General features: G+C 43.8%; 1 protein-coding gene across 2 annotated transcripts in view; it reads left to right on the top strand.

Annotated features, from left to right (window-relative positions):
- Positions 1-25214, top strand: part of runx3 (RUNX family transcription factor 3) — a 48407-nt gene that overhangs the window by 5577 nt on the left and 17616 nt on the right. The window contains exons 1-4 of one of the 2 annotated variants that reach the window (XM_039603241.1): positions 2056-2073; positions 13736-13977; positions 14698-14854; positions 16255-16359. In XM_039603241.1, the coding sequence (XP_039459175.1) occupies positions 13813-13977; positions 14698-14854; positions 16255-16359 (427 nt within the window). In that variant the 5' untranslated portion in view covers positions 2056-2073; positions 13736-13812. Of the gene's footprint in view, positions 1-2055; positions 2074-13735; positions 13978-14697; positions 14855-16254; positions 16360-25214 lie in introns of those variants that run through there. The other variant, XM_031728097.2, reaches the window with a different exon arrangement.

Raw genomic sequence — 25214 nt, 5'->3', positions numbered from 1 at the left:
ATGGAGATCCCACATGTTCAGAAACATATCAGCAGGCAGAAACTTCTAATTTTTTTAAATGAAATGGCGAGCAAAGAAAGAGTACTTTATCATGTGTGAAAGGTTAGCAAAGATCTAAGGCTCAGAGCAACTCATTCTGTCACCATCAAAAGAATTAAAGGCAGTGTTTTTCACAGACAAAAATCCTTCCTCCACACTGAATCTTCACTTCATTATGACCAACTTTAATCATGCTCAAAACATCCTTATAGCCTATCCTCCTTCCCATAAGCAATAAAGAAAACACTTAATTACGGTGGAGGAAAAATGCAGATAATGATAGGATGTGAGCGGCTGCAGGCTATGAAATGTTTTCTGATTCTCTATTTTCCTCCATTTTCCCAGAATTTTTTTTCTTGACTTGTTTACATACAGCTAATTGTCATTGCTGCAATAAAACATGTTTTTTGGGTTGCTTCTTCCCTCCCCTCAAACATAACTTTAACCACAGGGAATTGATTTTTGTGGAAACAGCATTTCAAAAATGGGATTTTAGTTTTCTCTCAGGCTGCTCATCGGGGGGAAACGGATGAGTAACGGTGCTGCAGTAACGCGCCACCTAAATGTGCTTTTTCTCTTTAGCAGTGCAGAGGGTGGGGGGGTGGCAAATTGGGAAAAAAAACCCAAAACAAAGACGTATCACTATGACCAAAATATTATTGAGGAATTAGTCAGACATCGTGGGAAAAACGTACTGTCTGAGATGTAATGACTGATATCGCTCTCACATAGTATTGACACTGCCAGTTAGCTTAGCTTAGCAAGTGTGGCAAACCTGCGTCTGGCTTTAACAGATTTTATTTCATAGCTACAAAAGCTAAAGAATAATAATGACAGTTGGCATCATGTGTCTGACGGCTTTGTGGTCAGATTCTGTGTCTTTTGAAGCGCTCAGCGACGAGGAAGTCGCAGCGTCTGGATAAGAAACAGTCTGACACCCCCCCCCTCTTGTAAAAGCCAAAATTAGTTTTACGCTTTGTTTCTCCAGTAAGTTTTTTCTTCCACTTTATTTCCCAAAATGTCTGACTACTCGTTTAAAAAAAGACGTTTCCTTAAATTAATTTAAAATTACTATCTACTTCCTCCACAAATGCTGCCCGTATATTATTCCCGTATTTGTCTACATTGTGAAACTTCATGCAGAATTAAGATAACGATCTCCTGTCCCTGTGCTGCAGCAGGTTTTTGCCCTAAAGTAAACTCAGGGAGCCTGTACTTTCTCTGCAGCTGCTCACTTCTGTATTATTTCAGTAGGAAACACCATGCCAGGGATTCCCCCTCAGCTGTGCAGCAGAAGTGGCCCCTCCATTTCTTCTCCTTAGTCTGTCTGCACTGAGGTCACTCTGTCTGCTGCAAATACCGTTCTCACGATCGCAGCCGTCACGAGCGTAAACGTACAGACCGGCGGCGACGTGTATAGGCTGCATGCACGCACATATCCAAGTCCACCGCCAGACTCCTCCCCGTGCTGACTCAGAGAGGACCGTGCATGTCAACATGATGACTGTGACGTTTTCCCGCTGTAAATGCTGTCTGACCTCACCATAATAGCTGGTCAGGACTAACATATGGTCTCCTGATGCCTTAGTCCAGCAGAATTACCCACATGGTGACTAAACACACACAGGACTTAACAGGAAAATATCAGCAACCGCCTTCATGATTTTATAAGGTGTTGCAAGCTTAAAAAAATATTTAACTGACTACTGTGTACTGTGGTTACTACTGTAATGTCGGGACTGAGATGGTGGTAACCAAATAAGCATTTCCTGTGAGACTGTAAAACTTTGAAAATCTTGTGACCTGGAAAGAGACTCAATTTATTTTATCCTGTTAGATATGACGTGTTGTAGAAGTGGTCCCCAATATCTTTCACCTGGAGCCGGGCTGCCCCTAAAGCCCAGTAAGAAGGAGTCAAGAAACCTTTTCAAGAAATGTTAAACTCCATCTTCATCATGATGTATGCTTTCAGTTAGCAAAATGTCTCATTCATCTATCCATCCATGAGCTGAAGACTATTTCGGCTAAATTCAGGTAAGAGGCAGTGAAATTGAGACAACGCCTAAACCACTGTCTCAGTTATCAACAGGAACTGGTTTACTTACTTTTAGTTGCTACTCTTTATGTTTAGTCATCAATTTCAGATTCTTATCAATTGTTTTAGGCAACATTTCAAGATGGTTTCTTCTGTCTACCCCTTTCAACTATGAATCCATACCGGTAGCTAAGAATTTTCCAAATTGTTATTTAGAATTTTAGCTAGCTCTTTCAACATGGTTAGCCTCTAATTAGCCACACTGCTAGGTAACATCTTATGTATGTGTACTTGTAGTAAGCGATTTCAAGTATTTTTTAGCCCTTTTTGACTATTTGTTATATATTTAGCATCTTTATTTTGGTCATCTGTTCATTTGTCAACTTTTTTTTTTAAATAGCTAATCTAGCTTCTTGCTACAGGGTTATCTAGCTGATTTGGTTAAGGCTACGTTAGATGAAGTTCTCAGCTAAATGGAGGCATTCCTCTTTCCTCTTTTATAGTAAGACAGCCGAATCTGTTAACACTGCCAACCTGGCAGAAAGACGTGTGTGTGTGTGTGTGTGTGTGTGTGTGTGTGTGTGTGTGTGTGTGTGTGTGTGACAGAGCCTGATGGACGTGAACACAGCTTTTCCCCTTTAATCAGCGTGATGACATAAGAGGCAGACAGCAAGCCAGTCTTTCAGTCAGTATAAAGTTTGATTAACCTAATCACCAGGCAGCCAGACTCGAGGCTACTGATTGGGTTTACAAACGCTCCTTGTCATCGTTGTGTCATTAGCTCGTCGTTAGCTGTGGCCGCCTTGACGTGGAGCAGCGACATGCCGGGCGTAAACACAGCAATCAGGGGATTAGAGTGCAGTTACAGCAAAGCCTCGATGGACGCCTCAGGCTCTGAGTCAAAGAAGGGAAAGTCCTGCCTTACTATGCAAGCTCCACGTGGCCGGGGTGCTAACTGTACTCGGGCAATGCCACTGCTGATTAGTGATGGAGATGATGAGAGGAAACATTCAGTCACTTCAGACCCGCGGATGGTTTCCTGGACTACAATTATACCTAGTACTTGACTGGCGTAATGACTTGAATGGAGGGACTCTAGTGAAAATAAGTTTTTGCCTTCAATTGGGTTTACTTAATCTAAAACTGGGAATCGACCCAAAAAAGAGACACAGACACATGGCTACATGCAAGGCTGACTGACATTTGCAGATAATTCACTTTCTTTTGGATTACTTTGTAATCAATCGCAGTGATTGACAATAATCATTTACTGTGCAAAAGATTACATTTATGAGGGATGACAGTATTATGCATCTAAGTGCTTTCCAAAACTGTTTGGCTTGCAGGCTGAGGGCCACCACACCCTTGTTTCTTTACGATGAAAAGCCCAGAGGGCCAGTCGAGTACTTTCCAAGAGTTGTCTCACGTCTGCAGAGGAAAGTGGCATGGACACTTGTCAGGAAACCAGCCCCGGGTTCCTGTTCAAATCTGGTCGAATTCTGCAGTGAGTCAGATGGTGCTCGGGAGGCTGACCCTCTGAAGAGGGAAATAAATGCAAATTCAATATTTGGGGGCTCTTTGAAGTCTCGCTGCACTTGAATGAGTGTGACAGAACCTGGAATGACCCTCGAGAGAGAGTCCCTTCAGCAGCGAGAGGAGCTGGAAGAGACGAACGCTGATGACAACAGCTTAAAAGTCAAAAACATGAACATTGTCTAGATTTGTGTGTCCCCGTGAGGCGACTTTGAATGTGTGCACATGCACAGCAAGCAGTGATGACTAAGGCTTTTGATTTTAAATGCACAACGCCGCTAATAACAAAACATTCGTGCGTTTTGCCTGTCAGCATTCGTGCCGTTCGTGTCACACGTTACATACCTTGCCGTGCTCCTTCACAGTTTAAAGTAACAGAGACCTCGTCTCAAAAAGTAAAACATGTGGCTTTTGTTGCAGAGAGGAATGAACAACAGCATTCCATGTGCAACCACATCAAAGGTTTCCCTCGCCATGGGGCTAAACGAGGGCAGACTGTCTTGCTCGCCCCTCCTGTCACGACTGCCACTAATTAACAAGATATTAAAAGTGACACTTGCTCTTCATCAGCTATACTTCTCTTTAGCTTTTAAACATGTAGCGTTTCTCTTTGAGAGCCATCGAGTGGGGACCGCCACACAACACGCACAAAGAGGCATTGTCTGCTGGTGAAAATGTGGTTTACAGCCTCTGCTATAATGGCTTGGTGGTTGCTGGAAGCCATGTGCACTTCCTAATATTCGGCTCACATGCGATTTCATTTTGAGAAAAAGCTGAGCTTTTGGGCTTTGCTTTTGTGCGAGCGGGACGCCTCACAACTTATTTTCTGAGCTGACGGGCTCCTTTACCCCCTCCCTGCTCTTCACCCCCTTTTCCCCTCTCTGGTGGCGCTACTATATTTGTGTGGGATCTCCAGCGATGGAAGAGTAGACGCAGGCTGCGTTGCCAGTCAAACGTGTTTGGGCTGTCAGACTGAACGGCTTCCAGCGCTGCGATCTGTCTCCTCTCCTCGCCAGTGGGAGCTGTTTGATCTGACAGAGAGACTCCATTAGAGACACAGGGAAGTTCAACTGCAGGGAGGTTGGATGGCTTCAGCAGTCAGAGTAGCAGCCCAGAGAGGAAAAGGTTTGCACACACAGTCTGGTTGCAATCTTGGTGTCTGTGCTGTGTATCTATAAATGTCTCTGAGTATTAGCTGTCCTTCCAGTAGGTGTGTGTGGTGACACAGCCGGGGCTGACATACTTTGGGGGGTCTGTTGGGCAAAAGGGGGCGATGACGTGGTGGGTAATGATATCATAAACGTGCGTCGCTGCTTTGCTGGGCTGAAATGACAGACAGCCGGAGAGCGAGAGAGGGAGGACTTCTCTGCTGAGGCGGTATGAAGTGAAGCAACTAAGCCGTGCCGGGGTTTTTCTTCTGCACACACACCATAGTTTGCCCTCGGTCTCACGGTGGTGATGACCTCATAAACCCGAGCCACAGTCCAACAGAGTCGAGTAGATGTTGGTGTCAGCGTGTTGAAAATGGTAGACGATGGTTAGCATCAACGTGCATCAATGGTTCAGCCACAGACCGTCACTGCACCGCCTGAATTTAATGCGGCTGCAACTTCCAGTAATCAGGAGGAACTCGGCTCTCCGAGACAACTTTACAAGCAAGATCAGGGGATTAGAGTCGGACTCGTGTTAATGTCACCTGCTCGCACTGTGCGATAGCTGGTAAAATGGAGAAGGGAGAGTGAATTGATGTGGCTCCTGTGAAAGATTTGTCTGCCGATCTGTATGCGGCAGCTGGGCTCTGGCATGGCTCTGGCACCGGGGCTGCATGGCAGTTAAACTGTCACTGGCAGGAACTGTAAATCTTTTGCAGAAGGTGAATGCAGCAGCATGACAGCGGCACAGGTGTGTGCACAAGTGTGCGTATGTGCATGTTTACCACTCACACTACTACATTTGCTCGTCTCTTTTCCTGTCTGCCCGTGAGGAGAGGAGCAGTCTCCAAAATTTCAGCAGGACACATTTGGCAAAGTCAAAGTGATTCAGGACAGTCTGCGTGTGTGTCTGCGTGTGTGTGTGCGAGAGACTGTAGGGGGTGGGGGTGCTGTCACTTTGGCAACGCAACTGCACATATTGCAGCGATTACCACAGCGGAAAAATGTTTTTCTGCAACATGCAATTACTACAGATTACAGATTGCCGTCCTTGCATCAGAAGCTCTCGCCAGAAAAGGAGAAACACTGTGCATTTGTGTGCATATGTGTGTGTGTGTGTCGTTACACACAAATAGACAGAGACACAGAGACAAAGAAAGATGAGAAATGATTATAGCTCACACTAAAAACCACAACTGAAAAAAAATGGGGGAGTTGACGTATTTATGGGTCTCATTTAGATTTAAAAGTTATACTGACTTACTTGGGTAAATAAAGAAAGAAAAAAATTCAATCTGTCCTTCAGTAAAAGTAGAGCGGGGCACATTTTCAAGGCCTTTTGTCCATCATCATCAACATTATGAGAAACGTATACTGGTGCTCTCGTGGAGTATACAAGCCTATATGCCTGCAGTTTAAGGCTTTGCATTTTGTTCCACGTTACAAATCACCCTGAATATCAAAAAGCTTCCTTCAGGTCATACTAAACAATATAGCCCAAAAGTGGTGCCCCGCAGCAAGGCAGGGCCCTATTTACAAACCCACCAGATCAAAACTCAACCCAAAAGTGCTCCTATAATAGCACTGGGGCCTTTTGGTGAGCTTACCATCCAATGCTACTTTTAGTGGGTTTCCAAAGAATAAACAGGCCTGCCAACCACATCACAGGCCTCTGACTGTCATCGTTGGGTGAGTGTACCCGACGGATGATGTGAGGGTGGAGCGACCGTGACACCAAGGTTTACGGCGAGTTCCCCCCCGCCAGGCTCGGGGGTGGGGTGAACTGGCATCGAAAGGACGGGGGGACCTAAACTGACTTGCAGCAGATTCTTTAAAACAGCCACAACAATCCAAAAATGCTCCATGACAAGTCAAATTCGACTCAAATGAAAAAACTAGAGTATTATCAACAAAAACCAAAGTGAGAAACTGACAATATAGTGGGCATTAAGGACGTAAGCTGAAGTAGCGTTAAATAGATGCGCGCTTTGTTCGTGGTAAATTCAAATTTTTATTTGGAATAGAAACATTGTCTCGTTTTGCAAACACTACATACACACGAATCTATCTTTTAACCCTCAACTCACCAAGCTGCTTAGCAACAGGACTCATTTATTTTACTTTTTATTGGCTCTTGTTGTCTTTATCATCTTCTGATTCCATTAATTGTTGTTCCTAATCACTTTTTATGGAAAAATAACTTAACGAGGATGGCCTCTGCCAGTTGATCTGATTTCATTGTCACGTTGAGCGTTTAGGCTTCCGCAGCAGTAAATCTTCCTTCTCTCAGGCTGTTCGCCACAAGTTTAGCAGCAAAGCATCAATAATAAAATCAAAGCCTCGAATGTTAAAAGACATTCTTATATTAGTCAAGTCCCCACATAACTTTATAATATCCATTACACTCTTTATACCATATGTAGAGGAGCATTAACAAGTTTATGCTCAGAAGCATTTAAAAACATCATCGAGGCACAAAGACGTCTGTGACTCCACACAGTTACTTCAAAGTTAACAGCGACTGTTTCATTCATCAAAATGTATTCATTCTGTTGGCTGTAAGGGAAAATATAAACACTCATCTTATTAAATATTAGAATGTACTTGACAGAAAACAATATTTAATGCAAACCGGTGGCCTTTCATCCTTGCTGGGTTTCATCACTTGAACATTTATATTGTGGACATAAGTGCACAGTGTCTCTCTTCTCAGGCTCAAAGGTCGGGCGGCTACTTCCTTCTTTGTCTTGTGGTCGATTTTATTTTTCACAATTAATTCCACACCCATTTTTATCATTTTATTTCCAGTTCCCAGAGTCTGCTTGTCATTGTCGGTTTTTACTAAAATCACTTATGTTGAAACATTATAGAAAGTGTACCTTTTCTGGTTTCCGCCTTGGAGACTATTGTTTCAATTTCTGTCTTACTTCAGTGGCTTCTCAATTAGAACAGCTTGCTTTCTCTATGACACGGTGCAGCAAAGATGTTACCTAATATGGGCGTGGCGGGCTGCTGATCGCAAACGGCGTGCAAGCACCTGTCAGATTATCGAATCGAAATGATTCTGCATTGTGTGCAAAGTACGAACACTTTCAGTGCAGTTGTGTTATTTCTGCTCTTATCTTTGCCCCAGTGAGTATTATAATGGCTGTATTACACAGTGGTTTACTGCAGTAGTTTGAGTTGAGCTGCTTTAAATAATTTCATATAGACTTCAAATATTTAATTACATGTTTAAATTGAAGCCGTTTCAGAAGTTTGGCATAACAGGAAATAATTTAATAATAATTTAATAAATTTAATAACAGTGTCATCATGTCAGTTGTTTGGTTGCCATTATAGTGTGATTTGAGTTTTTCCGCCATAATCACTCAGATGATTTCCTGCATTAGTCGAACAAACGCACTGTTGCGTCGTTCCAGCAGTGCAGCACCGGGCTGGTCAGAATCGACACTACCAAACTCATAATGCAGTCAATATGGGATGAAGTGTCCGATAGACAAGCACCGCTTGGTGGGTCTGAAGATGAATGTAGTCTTTAAGAAGGCCATTTACATTCAGCAGACAGAAATAAAAACGTAGCTGGAGTCGTTCCCCCAACAGCCATTATGTTGCTCAATTGATTCGGGAGGCTTTAATAAGCCCTTGGCTCCACTCTGCACCTTTTTTAAAATGTATGCAGAGTATTAAAGATGCATGAGATGAATGTGCTCATTGTCTCCTCTGGTGACTGCCTGATCACAGCTCATCATGCTAACATAGTAATTAGCTGCTGGGTTTGGAAGTGTCACCATCCTCTTCATCATCTCTGGGATCAAATATACTCTAAATGCCTTCAAGGATCTGAAATTGGGGCCCGAGTACAAGGCGGCGAGTGGTGGGGGGTGAACGCTGAAGAAAACTATAGAAATGAAAATGAAAATAAAGACTTTTGGGGTCATTAGGAGCTCAAACAAAGTTTACGTACACAGATGCATTCCAGCCATCATTAAAACTAACACAGGCAACCTTGCTGGAGAAAAAGTAACATGCAAATTTACATGATCAAAATTGTTCAATGTGTTTCCCATTTTCTTGCCCGAACATCAAAATGGACAAAAATGACCGCCAATTGTGATGTGCTGACACATTCTGTAATCAAGATTTGAGAAAGAATCAGCCATCAGAGCAGCAAGAGCCCCAAACCCAAACAGTCTGTACCCACTCACTGTTGTTTAAAAGTTTCTCCATATACTTGTGTATATAAACACTCTGACGCTAGAATATGATTTGGCTTTGAGGGGACTAGCACAAATGGCTTTGGTGACTTACATCATGCTTAGAAGTCTAATCACAGACACTCTTGTCATATCAAGCAGAAAAAGTCCATTTCATTGCGAGCTGCATTTTGAAAAAAAGCAAAAAGGGGAAAAAAGGGAGGGAAGGGTAAACAAGCTTGGCGTTCCACAGTCACCACAGAATTCATCATTCATACAAAAAAATACCCCAAGCCCCAAAGTAGAGCTAATTTAATCCAAGAGGAATAAAACTCCATTTCATAGAAGTCGTCCATTCAGAACACTCATATTTCCACTGAGCAGAAACCCCCGGCTGAAATTCGAGCAGACACTTTTCGGAAGGAATGCATTCGGTGGGTTGAGGGCCAAAGCTTGCCCTGTAATTTGTGAATGTACAGAAATGTGTGACCGCCGCAGCTCCTCTAAAGATAGAAATCTTTGTCTTATGTCATCGCTGAACCACAAACTATTTCTAATTGCCCCCATAGCCCCCTTTTCCAAATGAATAGCTACCCATCCAAAGGCTTATGTGTGCATGTCTCAAAATAGCCTGGGAGTTTACACAGGCTAATAGATCATATTCGGGGGGGGAAAAAAGAAAAACTTTAAAGAGATCTCGACATATCTGAGACTGTCCCCATCTTCAAAGTGCTTTTAAGTGGCACTGAAAGCAGTGTGGTTGGCATTTAGAGTCAGGTATACCTTTACAGACCCCAAAGGCTTTCCTGTTTCCCCACTAATAGGGATCATACTCATATTAGTCTTTACAATCTGACTCATTGCACACAGAACCCAAAGCAAACAGGTTTTCCTTTGGCTTTAAATTCACAGAGGACTTTGTAAAGATTCCGCAAAACCTTTGAACCCCTTTTTTATTTGTATTTCGACTTGTCCAGAGTGTCTAAAATGCCCCATTTCAGATTTGTTTTACTGCGGTGCTTCAGACAGACTGTGTGATGCTTTCTGATGCTGAGGGGAGCCCTTCTTTTGTTCTGATTCAGGCCAGGAAAACAGATGAAGGCAACTTCTCAGCCACAAGTTTTCACAGAGCAACCATCAGTAAACAATGATGTGATTTCTTGATTTATATCTGAAGGATCTGTTTTCTTTTTATCCTTGAATGCTCAGGAATCTTATACGCTGAGGCCTTTTTGAGGTGGGTCCTGGGTTTCACATGTCCTCCAGGAGTTCTGTCTTGATTTCAGGCTCAGCCCACTCGGATCATTAAAAATCGTTCAGGGGCACGGCGGGCTCCGTCCTCGATGCCTGTGCGGCTGAAACTGTAGAAACTGCATGTTGAAATGTGGAGGTCTAAATGTGACAGGCGCCCGGAGCACACATTAAGGCTGAGTGGGGTATAGCTGGGCCGTGTGGTCACATATTAATAATGAACTAGGGCAGGAGGATGACTAAAATACCACCAGCATTGTCATTGTCCCAGTCCGGCTGTGCTTTTTTAAAATACAGGCAGAGTGATAGCTGATCTGATCAGATTTATTTATTGTTTTAATTCAGGGCTGTCAGGTTGTACAGCTCTAAGCTTCTGTGATTTGGAGATTTCTCACATTTTCAGGTAAAAAAAAATACCAATAATGTCAACACATAAAGCAATTATTTATGCTGCTGTCTTCTGTGAACCAGGGATAAGTGTGATGGTGGCTTTGCTACCATAAAATATTTCTTTCTTTTTTTTCTCATGTGCTTTCAGTGCGTAATTTTTTTCAAAGCTTTGCTCAAACCCTCTGAACCACTGTCCTACATTACAAAAAACAAGCAACCACAGACAAGGACTGCGAGAGTGTTAAAACAAGCCTGCACATTAATATTTCTCACAGCATCCAGCCCAGAAGGAAAGAGAGAGAAAGGCACGCAGGTAGAATTTCACAGAATTTATTTAGAGAACTAAAGTTTAGCAACACTTGGCTGGCACACTGCGCACACGGTTGTGCAACGTTGCTTTGTAAATATTAATGGATGTTGCACAGATGCGCCAACAATGATCAAGTGATGTTTGCTGATAGCTATTAGGAAATAAAATTGAGTTTTCAGACGATTTTTAACAGGTTAAAATTTTAGAATGATGTTTATATTGTTTCTATGTAAGCTCTGCATCCTGCTGTGTGACTGCAGCTCTGATCACTGCGGCAGGAAAGGTTAAGGGAAACCACTCCGACGAGCTACTTAGCTGCTCTTAATTAATTATATTGCAAACAAACAGCGTTAAAAAAAACTGCACACACACTATGAAAATTTTACTTAAATATATATTCGCTGAATTTAATTAATTAATTATTATTTTACGTTTTGTGCCATTTTTAAATCAAAACTACCAAATTTCTAGAGCGTAATGCTTTCTCTCCTAATCGATCACTCCTCGCCAAACTCAGTAAAATGTGCACACGGTATTTTTAAGCGATGTTTAAAAGCCTGCCTGTGCATTTAAAGTGAATTAAAGCAGACACACACACACAAAAACTCTCAGACAATTGAATCTATAAATGATGTATGTAGACGCGCAAATATCGCATGTTATTCATTCAGTTGGCTTCAATGTGAAGTTTTTAAACGAATAAATGTGCGTGCTCTAATAAGAATTTTTATTTCCCGACAATAACACATTTTATTGTGATCGGGCAAATATCTCACACGTGGATGTGAATATGAAAATGCCCGGGGCGCAAATCTCCCACCAGCTAAACAAAAATTCCCCCCAAAAATCAAAAATATGTTTAAGAGTTTGGCCTAAAGTCGAAATTAATTCAGATTTCCGACTCATCTCAGAGCGCAGATAAAAGTTTCCTCTGCAGATGTGAAATGTCTGCCTCTCAGACCGCCGGAGCTGTCAGCGATTGAAAAGGCAAATGCGCCAACTAGTGTCAAAAAGCAGCACGGCGGAAGGCTTTAGCAGGGTGTGCCGTCATTTGATGTAACCCTCAACATTTCTAATGAATTCAGCCTCTGGCACACACACACACACACACACACACACATTGACTCTGTTGTGTTCTTTGATGTGGAAAAAACACATTTGCTTGTTTGCTTTAATTTTCTTATTGAATTCCGCTCAGTCAATTAAAATGATATGGATCTATCTTAAACCCATAATTTCACTTTATGAAAATTTAGAGATGGTGCGAAGCCTCGAGATATAATAGCGTCTAAAATGAATAAATGAGATTGAAACCGCAGACCTGCGCAGTCTCGGGCCTTCTTTAGATCACTTCCAAACAGCTGAGTTCAGAGGAGGCTGTGTGATAAACCAGCGTGGAGATAAAGGTGCACACCTTTGATCTTATATAATATTTTAACGATTAAGGTGGTGCCCTGACACTCGGGATTTACAGTAAATCTCCACAGAAGCCAAACGCAGGATTTATTCTTAAGCGTTAAAGTCCATCAAATTCACCATTTAAAGCATCTGCATATTTCCTTATTAGTCATAATAAAAAAATCAATTTAAGCACGAGTATTTGCTTGCATGCTGGTTTTGTTTTCTTAAGTTATATCTCGCGTCTCTTATTCTGGAAAAAAACAAACATTTCCTCTTAACGCACGCTGTCTCCTGCTTTCTGTTTGTTTCATGTAAAAAGCGTGTGTTGCGCATAAAAACACACAGAAAAGCAGAGATATGTATCAATAATTTAGCTCGTGTGTGTGTGACAACAGTGCATAGCTGCAGAGGGAGCACCGGCGAGTTTGATTGGTCTGATGAAAGCCCAGCCCAGTAGATTCATTGGTCGAAATCATCTCCACACTCCCAACCACTAAACACTAAAATGACTAGGGTAAAATAATATCGCGGCACTCTGCACCCTGTTCATCCTCACGGCTCCTTCTTGCGCCCTAAAGGATAACTTTTAAAGGAAATCCAACTGGAGCGACAGGATCGTTCCCATTATTCCAGAGTTGTGTTGGTTTTTGGGTTTTTTTGCTTTTTGTGGGAACACCTAAACTGGGATACGGTTGCGAGAACTTTTACGCAAGAAACAGGACATCGCTGTGCTTTAACTGCAGTTTGACTGTAGATATTCGAGTTTGAGAAATTTAATTAGACTTTTTTTTTTTTTTTAACCAGCGGTGAGAAAAGTTTCTGGTGCAATCAGTGGGAGGCGTCTGCTTAAAAAAGAAAATCGCTGTTTAGTCGAGATATTTTTTTGGTTTTAGTTTAGGCGGATTACTTTTTTTTAATATATCGCGCCTGGATTACCTGTGCCAACAGACTCTTACCGATCTGCAGAAAAATATTTGGGAGATTCATTCACTTATTTGCGAGTTCGAGTGAGATCTCGGGCAGTTTGTGGTGCTTATATTCAGTTCTCACGCGGCAGAAAGAAATTCACGGTGTGCGGCAGACACGAGCGTCGATATAAGACAAGCTGAGCGCTGCCGCAGAGCTTTTATTTGCCCGTCTTTGCTGAAATTAGAGCAAACGTCGTCGGCTCTGGTGCTGCTCGAGCCGACACATCATGTGCAGATGATCTAGCCACACAGTCACCAGAGTTTGTAGTTTCTGTTCAGGTAGCGAGGCTCTTTCCACTCTGCGCTCTCGCCTCCAACCTTTGCGCCAACACAGTGGACTCTTGACACCAGCGGCGTCTGGAGAGACAGACAAAAACTTTTCCCTCCAAAGAGTTTTGCTCCTCTGATCCGACCCAGTCAGGTGGCACTGACCCAAGCTGTTGTGATGCATATTCCCGTAGAGCCGCCGACCACCAGACGGTTCACGCCGCCCTCCACATCCTTCCCCTGCAGCAAGATTGGAGACAGCAACGGGGCCATGGCCACCGCAGGGCCCATCAGGTCAAGACCGGACACCAGGAACGTGGTGGACGTCCTGGCGGACCACGCGGGCGAGCTGGTCCGGACCGACAGCCCAAACTTCCTCTGCTCTGTGCTGCCGTCTCACTGGAGGTGCAACAAGACGCTCCCCGTGGCTTTCAAGGCAAGACACATCGCTCCTTATTATCATGTGTTATGTTTTTCATTTAATAATTCCCACTGCAGGCCTCTAACTTCCTTAAATGTATGAGTAAAAAAAAAAAAAAAAAAAAAAAAAAGAAGAAGAAGAACAAAAAATAAATAAATTAAAACCAAGCAAATGGGACTTGAGGAAGTAATCCATTTTCTTTTATTTAGAATTATCTGATGGGATTTTTGGGTGACTCAGTTTTTGCTTTGAGTGAAAATTTAAATATCAAATCGTACACATAACATTAGCTTTTTTAGGCTTTAAATTGCACAATAGGGGATAAGAAATTTAAGTGCAAGTAGCAAGAGCAGCTGAATTAATATTTTGTACCTTTATGTGTTTCTGGATTACGCAATGTTGACGCTTTCTGAGTCAATTCTTGTGTTTTTATCAGTTAACTGTCTTTGTCATGTGTTCGGATCCGTTCGGATGAGGACATAACAGTAACAGGACGTGTAGTGAAATTTATATGATTTCTTTGTTAACGTGACGACAGTGTCTACTTTAAAAAAAATCTCCAAGCTGCATAATTCAATCAGCAGTTTTTTGTTGACATTTGTTGAAATTGTACAATGTACGATTTCTAACTTAATATTACGAAACAGTCGGATGCGGTTTTACGCGCGCATTGAGCACATTTGCTTTGATGACCCGAGTGACCAACATCTTTTTTTCCCCCTCTCATGCGCTCAGGTTGTGGCTCTTGGTGACGTCCCCGACGGGACTCTGGTCACCGTGATGGCCGGAAACGACGAGAATTACTCGGCCGAGCTGAGGAACGCCTCGGCTGTAATGAAGAACCAGGTGGCTCGCTTCAACGACCTGCGCTTCGTGGGCAGGAGCGGACGAGGTGAGCGTAACCTCTGAAACTCTCTCTCTCTCTCTCACTCACACACACACACACACACACACACACACACACACACACACACACACACACAGGCCTGCACACAAACAATGAGGGAATGTCTGCGTGTAATGCATTTGAAAACACATAATAATAGATCATATTTCTGGGCACAGAAAAAAACAAACACAAAAAACGAGTGACAGCATATTATTTTTGAGAGAACGCGGATGATATGAAACTAAATATTTTGCAGGCTGCACGTATTAAAATACAGCTCGCGCATAAATACTTTTCTGTCAGTTTTGGGGATGATTTCTGTTACTGAGATAATTCTGCAAATGTGGAAGCGTTTATGTTTGGGTACGACGAGTGCCCACACCTTGCCAACTGACGTCCACGGGTGTCATCAGAAACATCTGGCCTGCGTCACGGTATGCAGCTGCAATGTGGCTGTATAATTTTCTTAATCCGAGGGAATACAAATAATCATCCACGTGGTGCAAGTCGGAGGGGTGGATAAGAAACCACCGTGCAATTTATGTCCCGGGGCAATTTGTCAAATAATCCCCGCCACCATTTAGGATGCGTGCAGCTTATGGACTATTGCGCGCTATTTATCACGGTTATTGCGTTTAATTGCTGTATAAAAATTCACACGTCAACAGGCTTGTTTGCAGGATGTTGTGGTCAAACCATAGGCCTACTGTGTACCATTTTATGCTATATTGAGAAAATCAAAACAGCGCAAAGTTCAAGTAAATATGCTCAACTTAAATAATAAAAGGGAACAATTTTAAAAGCCTCATCGGAGTCGTTTCGCTTCTCTCCGTGAGGCCAGTTCTGTATTTTATATTTCTATTTTTTATCTGATTGTCTTTTCCATGATTTTTTTTAAGTAGTTCATACCTTTTATTTCTGCAGCCAATTAGCCCACCCACATGAGGATTTTATTTCTGTCCTCCCACTCAGTCTCCATTTAACAAGGGACGCTATTCTCAGAGCCGGGGACGAGCGCCGGACTCCCTGCGTGGTCCAGCCTTCCTCCCTCTGCACCGACTTTGATGCAGATGGGAGCGAGAGCCTGCCTTGTTGAACAATAAACTCTTGCTGTAAGCTCTTTGGCACAATCTGGAAGACATTCCCTCAATAATCCAAATCATACCCGCAGCCAGACCGTCAAAAGAGAGCCGGTCCTTGGCTTCTTCTTTTTCTTCTTCTTATTATTTAATTTGAATTCAAAGGCTGCAGCAGCGGGACGAAAGCCGGTGATGATTTGAGGTTGAACAAGCGAAGTATTGTTGTGAGAAGAGAGAAAATAAGTTTTGCAGATCATTCTAAACGGTCGTTTACAAAGAGGAATAAATAACACTCATGAACGCGATTTGGTTGCTGTGCTGCAGGAAAGAGCTTCACTCTGACTATCACCGTGTTCACCGGACCGCCTCAGGTGGCCACGTACCACCGCGCCATCAAAGTGACCGTGGACGGACCCCGCGAACCACGCAGTAAGTGCACACGCACACGCACAAAGAGACCCACTCACACTAGCATTATTATTGCTAAAATGCATTGAGGTGCGATGCTGCACAGCACTGTCAGCATCGACTCCTGATTCTCTAAGTGTGGGTGTCAGTAAACCCATTGGCTTCTTGAATGTAGATGAGAATCTTACACTGAGCAGGCCTGAAAGCAAGTGCAAGTGCATTCGTGGGTGTGCAGTGCCTTGGTGAACGGGGAGCTAGAGAATCAGTTCACACGATCAAGATGTGCTAGAAAATCCAGTTTCCCCTAGATTTCTTTTGGGGTTAAGGCTTGGGTTTTGGGGTTAAGATTAGAGTGAAGTTTGGGTTAAGCTTGGGTTATGGTAAGCCTCTAGAGAATGAATGTAGGGCAATATATTGTCCTCACTTAAATAGTAGGGTAGGCTTGTGTGTCTGTGTGTGTGTGTGCAGCAGGGGCACAGGGAAGGGCCCTGTCAGAGGAAACTGTAAAGCATATTAAGGCAAAACCCAAGACCACTAAGAGGAGCGGAGTGAGTCTCCAAGCCGCAGGTGGCTCAGCTCAGTGGAACCCTCCTCCTCCTCCTCACTCCTACCTTCTTCAGCGCTGGTCAGAGGGGTCGTACTGTACCTGCCTGCACAACCACATAAGTGGCTCGTTGATTTAACACAGGGCAGACTCCAGCCACCGTTAGCCCTGGCAGGAAGGCACGGCGTGCTAAAGCTGTTAGCGCCATCCTTCAGCCACAGCTACGTTCTCTTGTGGTTTAATGCTTCTAGTGTGAAGGATGGTGAAAAGCAGAGGTACTCAGATGACTCAGTCGCTGACGGTTAGAGCTGTATGTGTGCATTTTTATTTTTTAATGAGCTCAAGGTGGGACAGATATGAGAAATAGGATTTTCTGATAGTTTCTATGGAGGAATCTTACTTATCAGGGTTGCTTAGAGGTGGATAACTGCGGCTTATGCGGAAGTGGGTTCTTTAGAACCAGTGAACATGGAGCACACAGGGGACAGAGAGAGTGGCAGCGAGAGCCACATGAAAGAACACGGTTAGCAAAGGGAGCTCAGGGGGCATGGAGTGAGAAGCATCAAGCCCCCACCCCCACTCCTCACCCTGCCAAACTGAGTGCCGTCTATTTGCAGAGGTATAAAAGAGAACAGCGAGTAGATAATAATAAACGCTGTGTGTGTGTGTGTGTGTGCGGGCATGGTTTCAATTTGATTGTATTCTGTTCAAATAGAAAAAAAAGAAGCTGAATGTGTGTGCGAGTGCATCAAGTGCATTCTCTGGTTCATCTGCAAGTGTGTCAGTGTGAAATAACTGTGTACGTTAAGGCTGTCTCCTATCTGTCTGTCAACAAGTTACGGCTCCAGCTGAGGCGTCAGAGAGGCCGTGCTACTTTTACACTGGCGCTGGGTGCTATAAAGTAACACTGTTTAATATAGGGCAGGAGGAATTTAGAGCTCCATTAAACTCTGTTACACTGTGCTGAGAGGAAATTCACAGAATGACAGAAAATAAACGTCGCTGATCTGAATATGATTTCAATATTCATGAACTCGAACTAGAGCCCCCTCAGTTTCAAACACAGACTGCTGGCCTTTTGTGCTAAGGTTAAAATGCACTCTGTGAGGAGAACAGGATAGAGGGAGCATTTTGAAACGCAGCATATTTATATTGTTCATTATGCTGGTTTCAATGTGGTGTGTCTGATCTGAGGCCGAGATGAGCTTAGTTCGTAAAAAAAAAGAAAGAAAAAAACTCAAAATAGAAACCTCACAAGATGAGATAAAGGGCCTCTCTTATTTAAACAAGAAGCACATTCTGAGACTATATCAGACAGTCAAAGAACAGGAACACACACCAACATTCAGACATTATTAGGACCATAAAATTAATCAGATCATTTTCTAACCACAAGGCAGCACATTATACCGGCTGTGCAACGTGTCGAGCCAAAAGTTGCGAGGTGCTTCTGCCAACACACAAAACAGCATTTTTTTTAAATTATGAATGTCATCTCAGAGACAGTTTTATACGCAAAAACTGCTTTTCTTTCGGTTGTTTTTAGTCAACGATTACACACAACGATGTCTGTACATCTTGGCCAGCGCCGGGCTCACCTGTCTGCAGGCTGGCAGGCCGCTGGGCCCGGCCGTGCGGGGCATTGCAGGCTGTTTGTGTACGGCCTGCATTTGCATGGCTGCCTGCCGAGCCATGGCAGGAGCTGGCACCGAAGGGGAGGAGGGATTTTTTTTTATTAATGTTTACGGATCTAGTCGAGAGAACCTGATGGACAGGACTGCAGCGCTGGCTCGCCTGCGGCAATGTAACAAAGAATGCTATGCTTGAAAGCGCTCGAGCAGTAAAGGAAACACTTACACTATGAGTACAGTTGTGTACACTAATGTATATCCACATGCCCAGACACACAGCGTCATGGTCATGAATGCACACAGAGAGAATTCTGTTCCTGAACAGTATTTTTGTCTCCCTTGCTGCTGATTTCCTCATCAAACATCCGGCATTTGTCATCCTAATCCACCCCCACCCCCCAATCTATCTGTCAGACTTTAATATCAAACTTCTGCTGAGCCCAAACTGGAAGCACAACTGTCGATGAAAGCTCTCCCTCCAGTTTCGTCTGAGCTCTAACAAAATATCACATCCAGCAACAAGAGAGGGCATGCTGAGCTAGAAAAAGACAGAAAGGCAAAAAAGGAAAACAGATGACTGAAGTGTCGAGTCCCTCCCCTGTTTGTCGCTGCTATCAGATGCCTCCACACAACAGCTCATACGCCCGAGCAGGGTTATTCTCACCGATTAATCCCTCAGCTATATTTTTGTTGCCCTTCTCACCACCTCACTTATACATGACATCAACTGCTGCCTATTTAGCCACAGGGGAAGGGCCCGTTTGTATTTCTGTATCTCTCAACCTGAAATGAATCAGTTCCCTGAAAGACCTTGCTGTGGGTCAAGGCAGAGAGTTCTGACAAGGGTAGGAAATGTTTGGAGCCTGAGAAATAATTAATAAATCTCTTTTGTTAAGGCTGAAAAATAACAAGTATATGGTGTCAAAAAAAATTCTATTAATTTAATATCTGACAGCAGATTAGAGACTTATCTGTGTGTGAGAAATCAGTTCAGCTATGAGTGTGTGTGTTTGTAATGTCACTAACTAGAAAATAGCTTCCACACATTTTCAGCTGAATCTTAAATATCTTTAAAGTTTTAAAGGGACTCTGCCTCTTTTGCCCTGCTGTGGAGACCCCCCCCCCCCCCACCTTTTGGAGATATGTGCTGTGCCCCGTGTTTCATTATTAGTAGTACATCATAACCAAGATATTAAAAAACTAAAACCAAACAAAATGATCCATAAAACCTTGATGTGAGCAGTTTCACATGGGAACTATTTCCTCTTTAACTGAACTGCACCTGCCAGCTATGTCAGTATGCAGAAGAAAATGCTTCTCTACCTGCAACAAGAGGGTCACGCTTGTGACAGCATGGCAGCTTGTAAACATAAATGCTGTAACTCAGCTGAGCTGTAATATTATCTAGCTGCGTGTTTCCTTTGGTTGGCGGGTGTGCTTCGGTAGAAACAAAATAGTTCCTATGTGAAACCGCTCCCAATGAGGTTTGTGGATTTTTTCTTTTTTTGAGTAACCGTGTCGTGGTTGCTGTTGAGTTTTTCAAATGAATTTTCGAGTGCCATCTCATTTAATCAGAGTAAAATAATCTAGATGGATAAATAACACTAGAAGCGAGACGATGAATATCAACTGTGAGATAAATTGGCTCATTTGTTTTTGTGCACGTATGGGGTGATCAGATTTGCACAGACTGTTGTTTGCTGAATGCTGAGGATGTGGCAGCTCGTTCCACCTGAGCGACGTCAAAGTGCTAATTTGTCTCGTGATACTTGAGAATGATACACGTGAAAACATCTTAACCGCTAACATAATTACACAGTATACGTGCAGTACCTGTATACATTCAGCCAGAGCTGACACACTTTCCCACCAACACAGGCCCACGCATCCAAAATCACACAAGTACTGTCGTGTTTTGTTGCCTCTGTTTACTCGGTTGGGTGTGTTCCTACAGCTCCATGAGGAGAATGGTGGGCGTAGGGAGGTAGTCAGGGAGGGGGGGGGGTCGGTGCATGTTAGAGTTGGCGGGTTGATTCTATTTGCATTTGGCACACAGACTGTACAAAGTATGCAAATAGACAAACAATGACATTTGCTGTGTTATTTTTCCTGTGATATTGCAGTCGCTCTGCAAAGTAAACAAAGAGATAGCATGAATGCTGCTGCGTATGCATTTGCGTGTGCGGGTGCCCAGCTTATGCACCTGCCAGGTGCATCTCTTTAAGTGCAGCCACGCCCATGCTCCGCAGATCACATGAAAGGATCCCCCTCGGTGCGAATTGCTCTCTCAAAGAAAACTTTGATGTTTGAAAATGGAGATGGGTGTCTTTGAAAGAAAGGCCTACAGGTGTATCAGTGCCACGGGAGGGGGGGAAGCGGCGTGCGTGACGCCGGGTGCTTTCCTGACTACGAGATGTTATAACCTGGAGACATAGCGGCCTGCTCATGCACACAGTCACACATACACAGACAAATAGCGGCGAGCCTCAACGATCAACCTCATGACCACCTAATTTATGATTTGGTTGAGACGAGAGTCTGCCTCAACACCACATACAGACAGATGGGAACTGATAAAGGGCAGATTTTATATCTTTTCAAAGAAATGACACTCTGTGGCGTCTGCACTGACTGGAGCCTGTCGACTGTGGTCTTCCTCCTCCCCGGGGTCACTCCAGATGCATCATACTTGGCTTCAGTGATTAGACGTAGAGCAAATATTGGCTAACTGATAAATCCACTGGAATGCAGTGGTACATATTGAATAGTTCTGAACAGATTTCAGAGGGGAACTCGTGTGCTGGGACAAACCATCCACCGCATTTTGAGCTTTCAGACTTGTGGCGGGAGGCAGATGAGGGCCGTATCATGCATATGCGTAAGCTTTAGAAGCAGCCACTCAGCTGCTAATTATTTTCTCATGTCTTTTTTCGTTGTGAGTGTAACATGATCAAATTTTGTCGTGGGAAGATAAATAAAGGACTGAGATGGAAGCTCTCTGACCACTGTTGCCACCTTAACCACATCTAGAAGCTTTGAGGCCAACTCTCTTTGAGGACGAGGCGCGCACTCGTGCATTCACACACAGCTGTAGGTAATCCTGCTTAAGCTTTTGCACTTAGGCTTTCCTGTGAAAGCAAAGCTAATTAGTTTAAATACCTCGGCCGAATTGTGATATAAACAAAGAAATTGCAGCCATTAGCCTATCACGGGCACCGTTTTTTCTCCTCTTCTCCCTTTGCTGCCTCTGTTTGTTGTTCGGCATGTTGCTGCAGTGTCAATGCACAAGTTTCAGCTGTAAAGAGGAAAAAGAAGAACATTGTCCACATTTGGAAACAGTGCAGTGAATCCTCCTCCTCCTTCAGGCCTGCTGATGACTGTTGGAGGCATGCGCGCACGCACGCACACACACACACACACACAATAGCTTTGGGGTAAAATGCCCTTTCTTTTTCCGCTCAGACAAAAATTTCCTCCCTATATTCACTGACGCCAAATAGAACAGCAGGACGTACCAGGAATTACCAAATTATTTACAGAGGTCCCAGACGGCACTTTTAATTCAGTCTTATGATGCAAGTAGAAGACACATTCTCATAATCAAATAAGAAGCCGGGCCAACATCTCCACTCAGCTCTCCCCACCTACCCACTCCCCTGTAAACTCAGCAGCCAAGCGTCTTTCCTGTTTACTTACCTATGAATTGAAGTAAAATGCCCACTCTGTGTGTGCTCACTCTTTCTTATTTACACTGACCCATACAGGAGGGAGCCATTACGACCTTTCAGCTGTAATTCAATAAAAGTTCCGATCTGCATTTAGAAAAATAAATGGCCCATGAGTGGAGGAATATTTTTCTCCCCCGCTGGATTATGACAATAAACCGTTTTCTGCGTTGGGGCAAAGAGTGCGAGGGGTGGGTGGGGGGGGCGGTTTGTGGGAAGAAGGCACCTGCTGGTTACTGGAAAAGACGCTGTGTACCACCACCCTGCGGTTTGGATATTTATTTCTTCAGGCCTTAATGGTTAGGAACAGTGAGCAAATAATAGGTGCAGCAAGAACTTTTCTTTTGCTTCCAGCAGTGGAGAAAGTTGTAATTCTGTAGGTAAACACAGACTGGAATCATCAGAGCAAAGGAGAGGTCAGTCTTGTAACCTCGACACTTCTGTAACAGTCCACCAAGAGCATTAAAAAAAAAACAAAAAAAAAAAACACAGAGAAAGAACTGAAAGTAAAAAAAAAAAAAAAAATTATGCGTGCCTACATGATGGAAAATTCACACATTTCACATTTCACACATTTGCTCTGACCCACCTGGAATCTTAATCTTGTCATTCAGTGGAACTCTGTGTGTTTGCGTGTGTGTTTAGGGGCAAATGCACTCATTTTTGCACATAATTGTGTGTGAGCTACTATGCACAGAGGTGTGAACGCAAAGCCGTTTGACACATCTGCTGGCGTTGCATTGATGTATGTGACAGCAGCAGCTTGTCTTCCTTTCCCACAGCTCTGCGAGGCCCCCACCTTTCACCCAGCACCTCGCTACTTACAGCAACCTGACTACCATGCAGACGCCAGCGTAAACACACACACAGATGTGCACAACAACCTCATTCACCGTTTGAGCTAAAATAACACACTCAGAGCAGCTTATTGTTTTAATATGATCTGTCACCCGAGCCAAATAGGCCTTCTGTGCACAACAAGGCCAAAGCAGCAGCAGCAGCACTGCAAAGTCTGCAGGCAAGCAGCCAAAAGGCCTGAAAAACAGCCCTGCTCATATCACCCCCCAACACGCCTCAGAAGACAGTTACACACACACACACACACAAAAGTACAGAAAGGCCAGACAAAAGAGGGATGATTGCTCTCAATGTGCTACGGGCCTTGCTGTATTGTTCGAGAATCCGGGTGCACTGGGTCTTATTTTGGCACCCCCTCATCCTCCTTGCCTGCCTCAACCTGCCTCGCTGCAGGGCTGTCCTTGTGTGGCACTGCTTCTGTTCCACACACACACACACACGCATACACACACGCAAAGCACTTTATCCCCTTATCAGAAAAGGAAGGCTTCGCTCTTTGCTCAAACAGTCTCATGTAGCAACTTCCGTTGTGAGCAGCTTGTGTTAGGCCTGCGAGGGGGATTTTCACAGTGCTGATGTCCCCAGAGACAGGCTGATGCATCTGCCTCAGGGACCAGACGGTCCCCCAGCTGTGGCCGTAGAGGATGATAAAAGCATGCCACAACTTTTGTTGACGTCCCACTGAAAGCCTAAATAATGTTTCCGCAAAAAAAAAGAAAAAAAAACTAAAAGCGCTGCTGTGTTTATGATAGACACTTTAGCTCACACTTCTATCCAGAGATACAGTTTGTCATTATCATGAAGTGAGTGCACAGAGTCGTAAAACTTTACGCATTTATTCATAAAGACGTACGGGAGCGTTATGTAAATGAGTTTAAAGCAGTGTAATGTCTGAGCGTGGCAAGCATCGACTCATTTAGGCCCAGACGAGACAGCCACAATCACCAGCCAAGGGTAAAACCCACATCCTTCAGGGTCAGCCTCAAAACAAGAACTTTGATTTGCCCCACTGTAAATACCCAATGGTGTGATTGGTGGCCTTGGGAAGCACAGAGCCAAATGCACTGCTGCAGAAAAGTGTTTTGGGCTGTGCTCGTAATAGAACGAAAAGGGAAGTAAACGAAAAGTGTGGCAGAAAGAAGCAGGGTGGGAACGCGAGGGGGGGGGGTTCAGGTCCGCTAGAGAGGAGGAAGAGGAAGACAGGTGTACAAGGTTTTGCTCAACACATGTTGAAACGTCCTCAGTGTCTGTTAAGGGCAAACGGAAGTTTGCTCGCAGGCAAGTAGGCCCCACTGCAACATGTGTTCAACTGTCACCCCGCAACACTGTCGAGTTTCAAAAGTTAGATAAGGATGCAGCTTGTTTTCATATCTTTTCAAGACTTTAGTTTCAGTGCGCTAGCACAAACAACAAGGGCTTCCCTGACCTAAAACTTGTGGTATTATTAAAATGATTCATTAATGCAACAAAAAAAAGCTCACACAGCTGCCATTTTGTGTATTTTGTGCTAGACTCAGGAGCGCTCCTTACACTACCCAAACATTTTTTTTTTATGTAATTCAATACCATGCATACATAGACAGTCCAGACATAGTTTTCACTGTGATACATGCACTCCACATTAATTCTTGTCTGTTATCAGGGGCCTATCAAGTCCATTTATACGACGAAAACAAATATTTACACTTCAAATATATTCAGTGCAGAGCTGGGTCACAGCCAAAGCACGTATTGGCCTTTGCCGTTCAGATAGAGTTTCACTTTGTCCCTGAAAAAGAACCCAGCCCTTAACTAAAAAGGGCTTGTGTTTAATGTGTCTCCCTTTGGACGGCAACATATGTTTCTTTCTTTAAAGGAGGCAGAGACAGACAGACAGACAGAAAACGAGAGGAGAAGTAGAGAAAAGTGTGAGGGTGAAGGAAGGAAACAGGTCGCACTGGGTGATCGTTCAGCTGTGGCATCGTGTTAAAGTCCTGGCAGTCACCTCGCTGAGCAAACACTGCCTCCCTGTTGAGCTGATATGGGTTTTGTGGAGGGAAGGCTGGGCAACGCTCGGTGGAGATTGTTCGTGTGGTCTGGTCTGGGCTTAGAAACGCCCACGTGCAGTGTGAGGAAGAA

Source organism: Oreochromis aureus, linkage group 19, assembly GCF_013358895.1.
Source record: "Oreochromis aureus strain Israel breed Guangdong linkage group 19, ZZ_aureus, whole genome shotgun sequence".
In the NCBI taxonomy this organism is placed as follows: Eukaryota; Metazoa; Chordata; class Actinopteri; order Cichliformes; family Cichlidae; genus Oreochromis; species Oreochromis aureus.
Note: the sequence above shows the minus strand (reverse complement) of the source record. Positions and strands in the feature narration are given on the sequence as shown.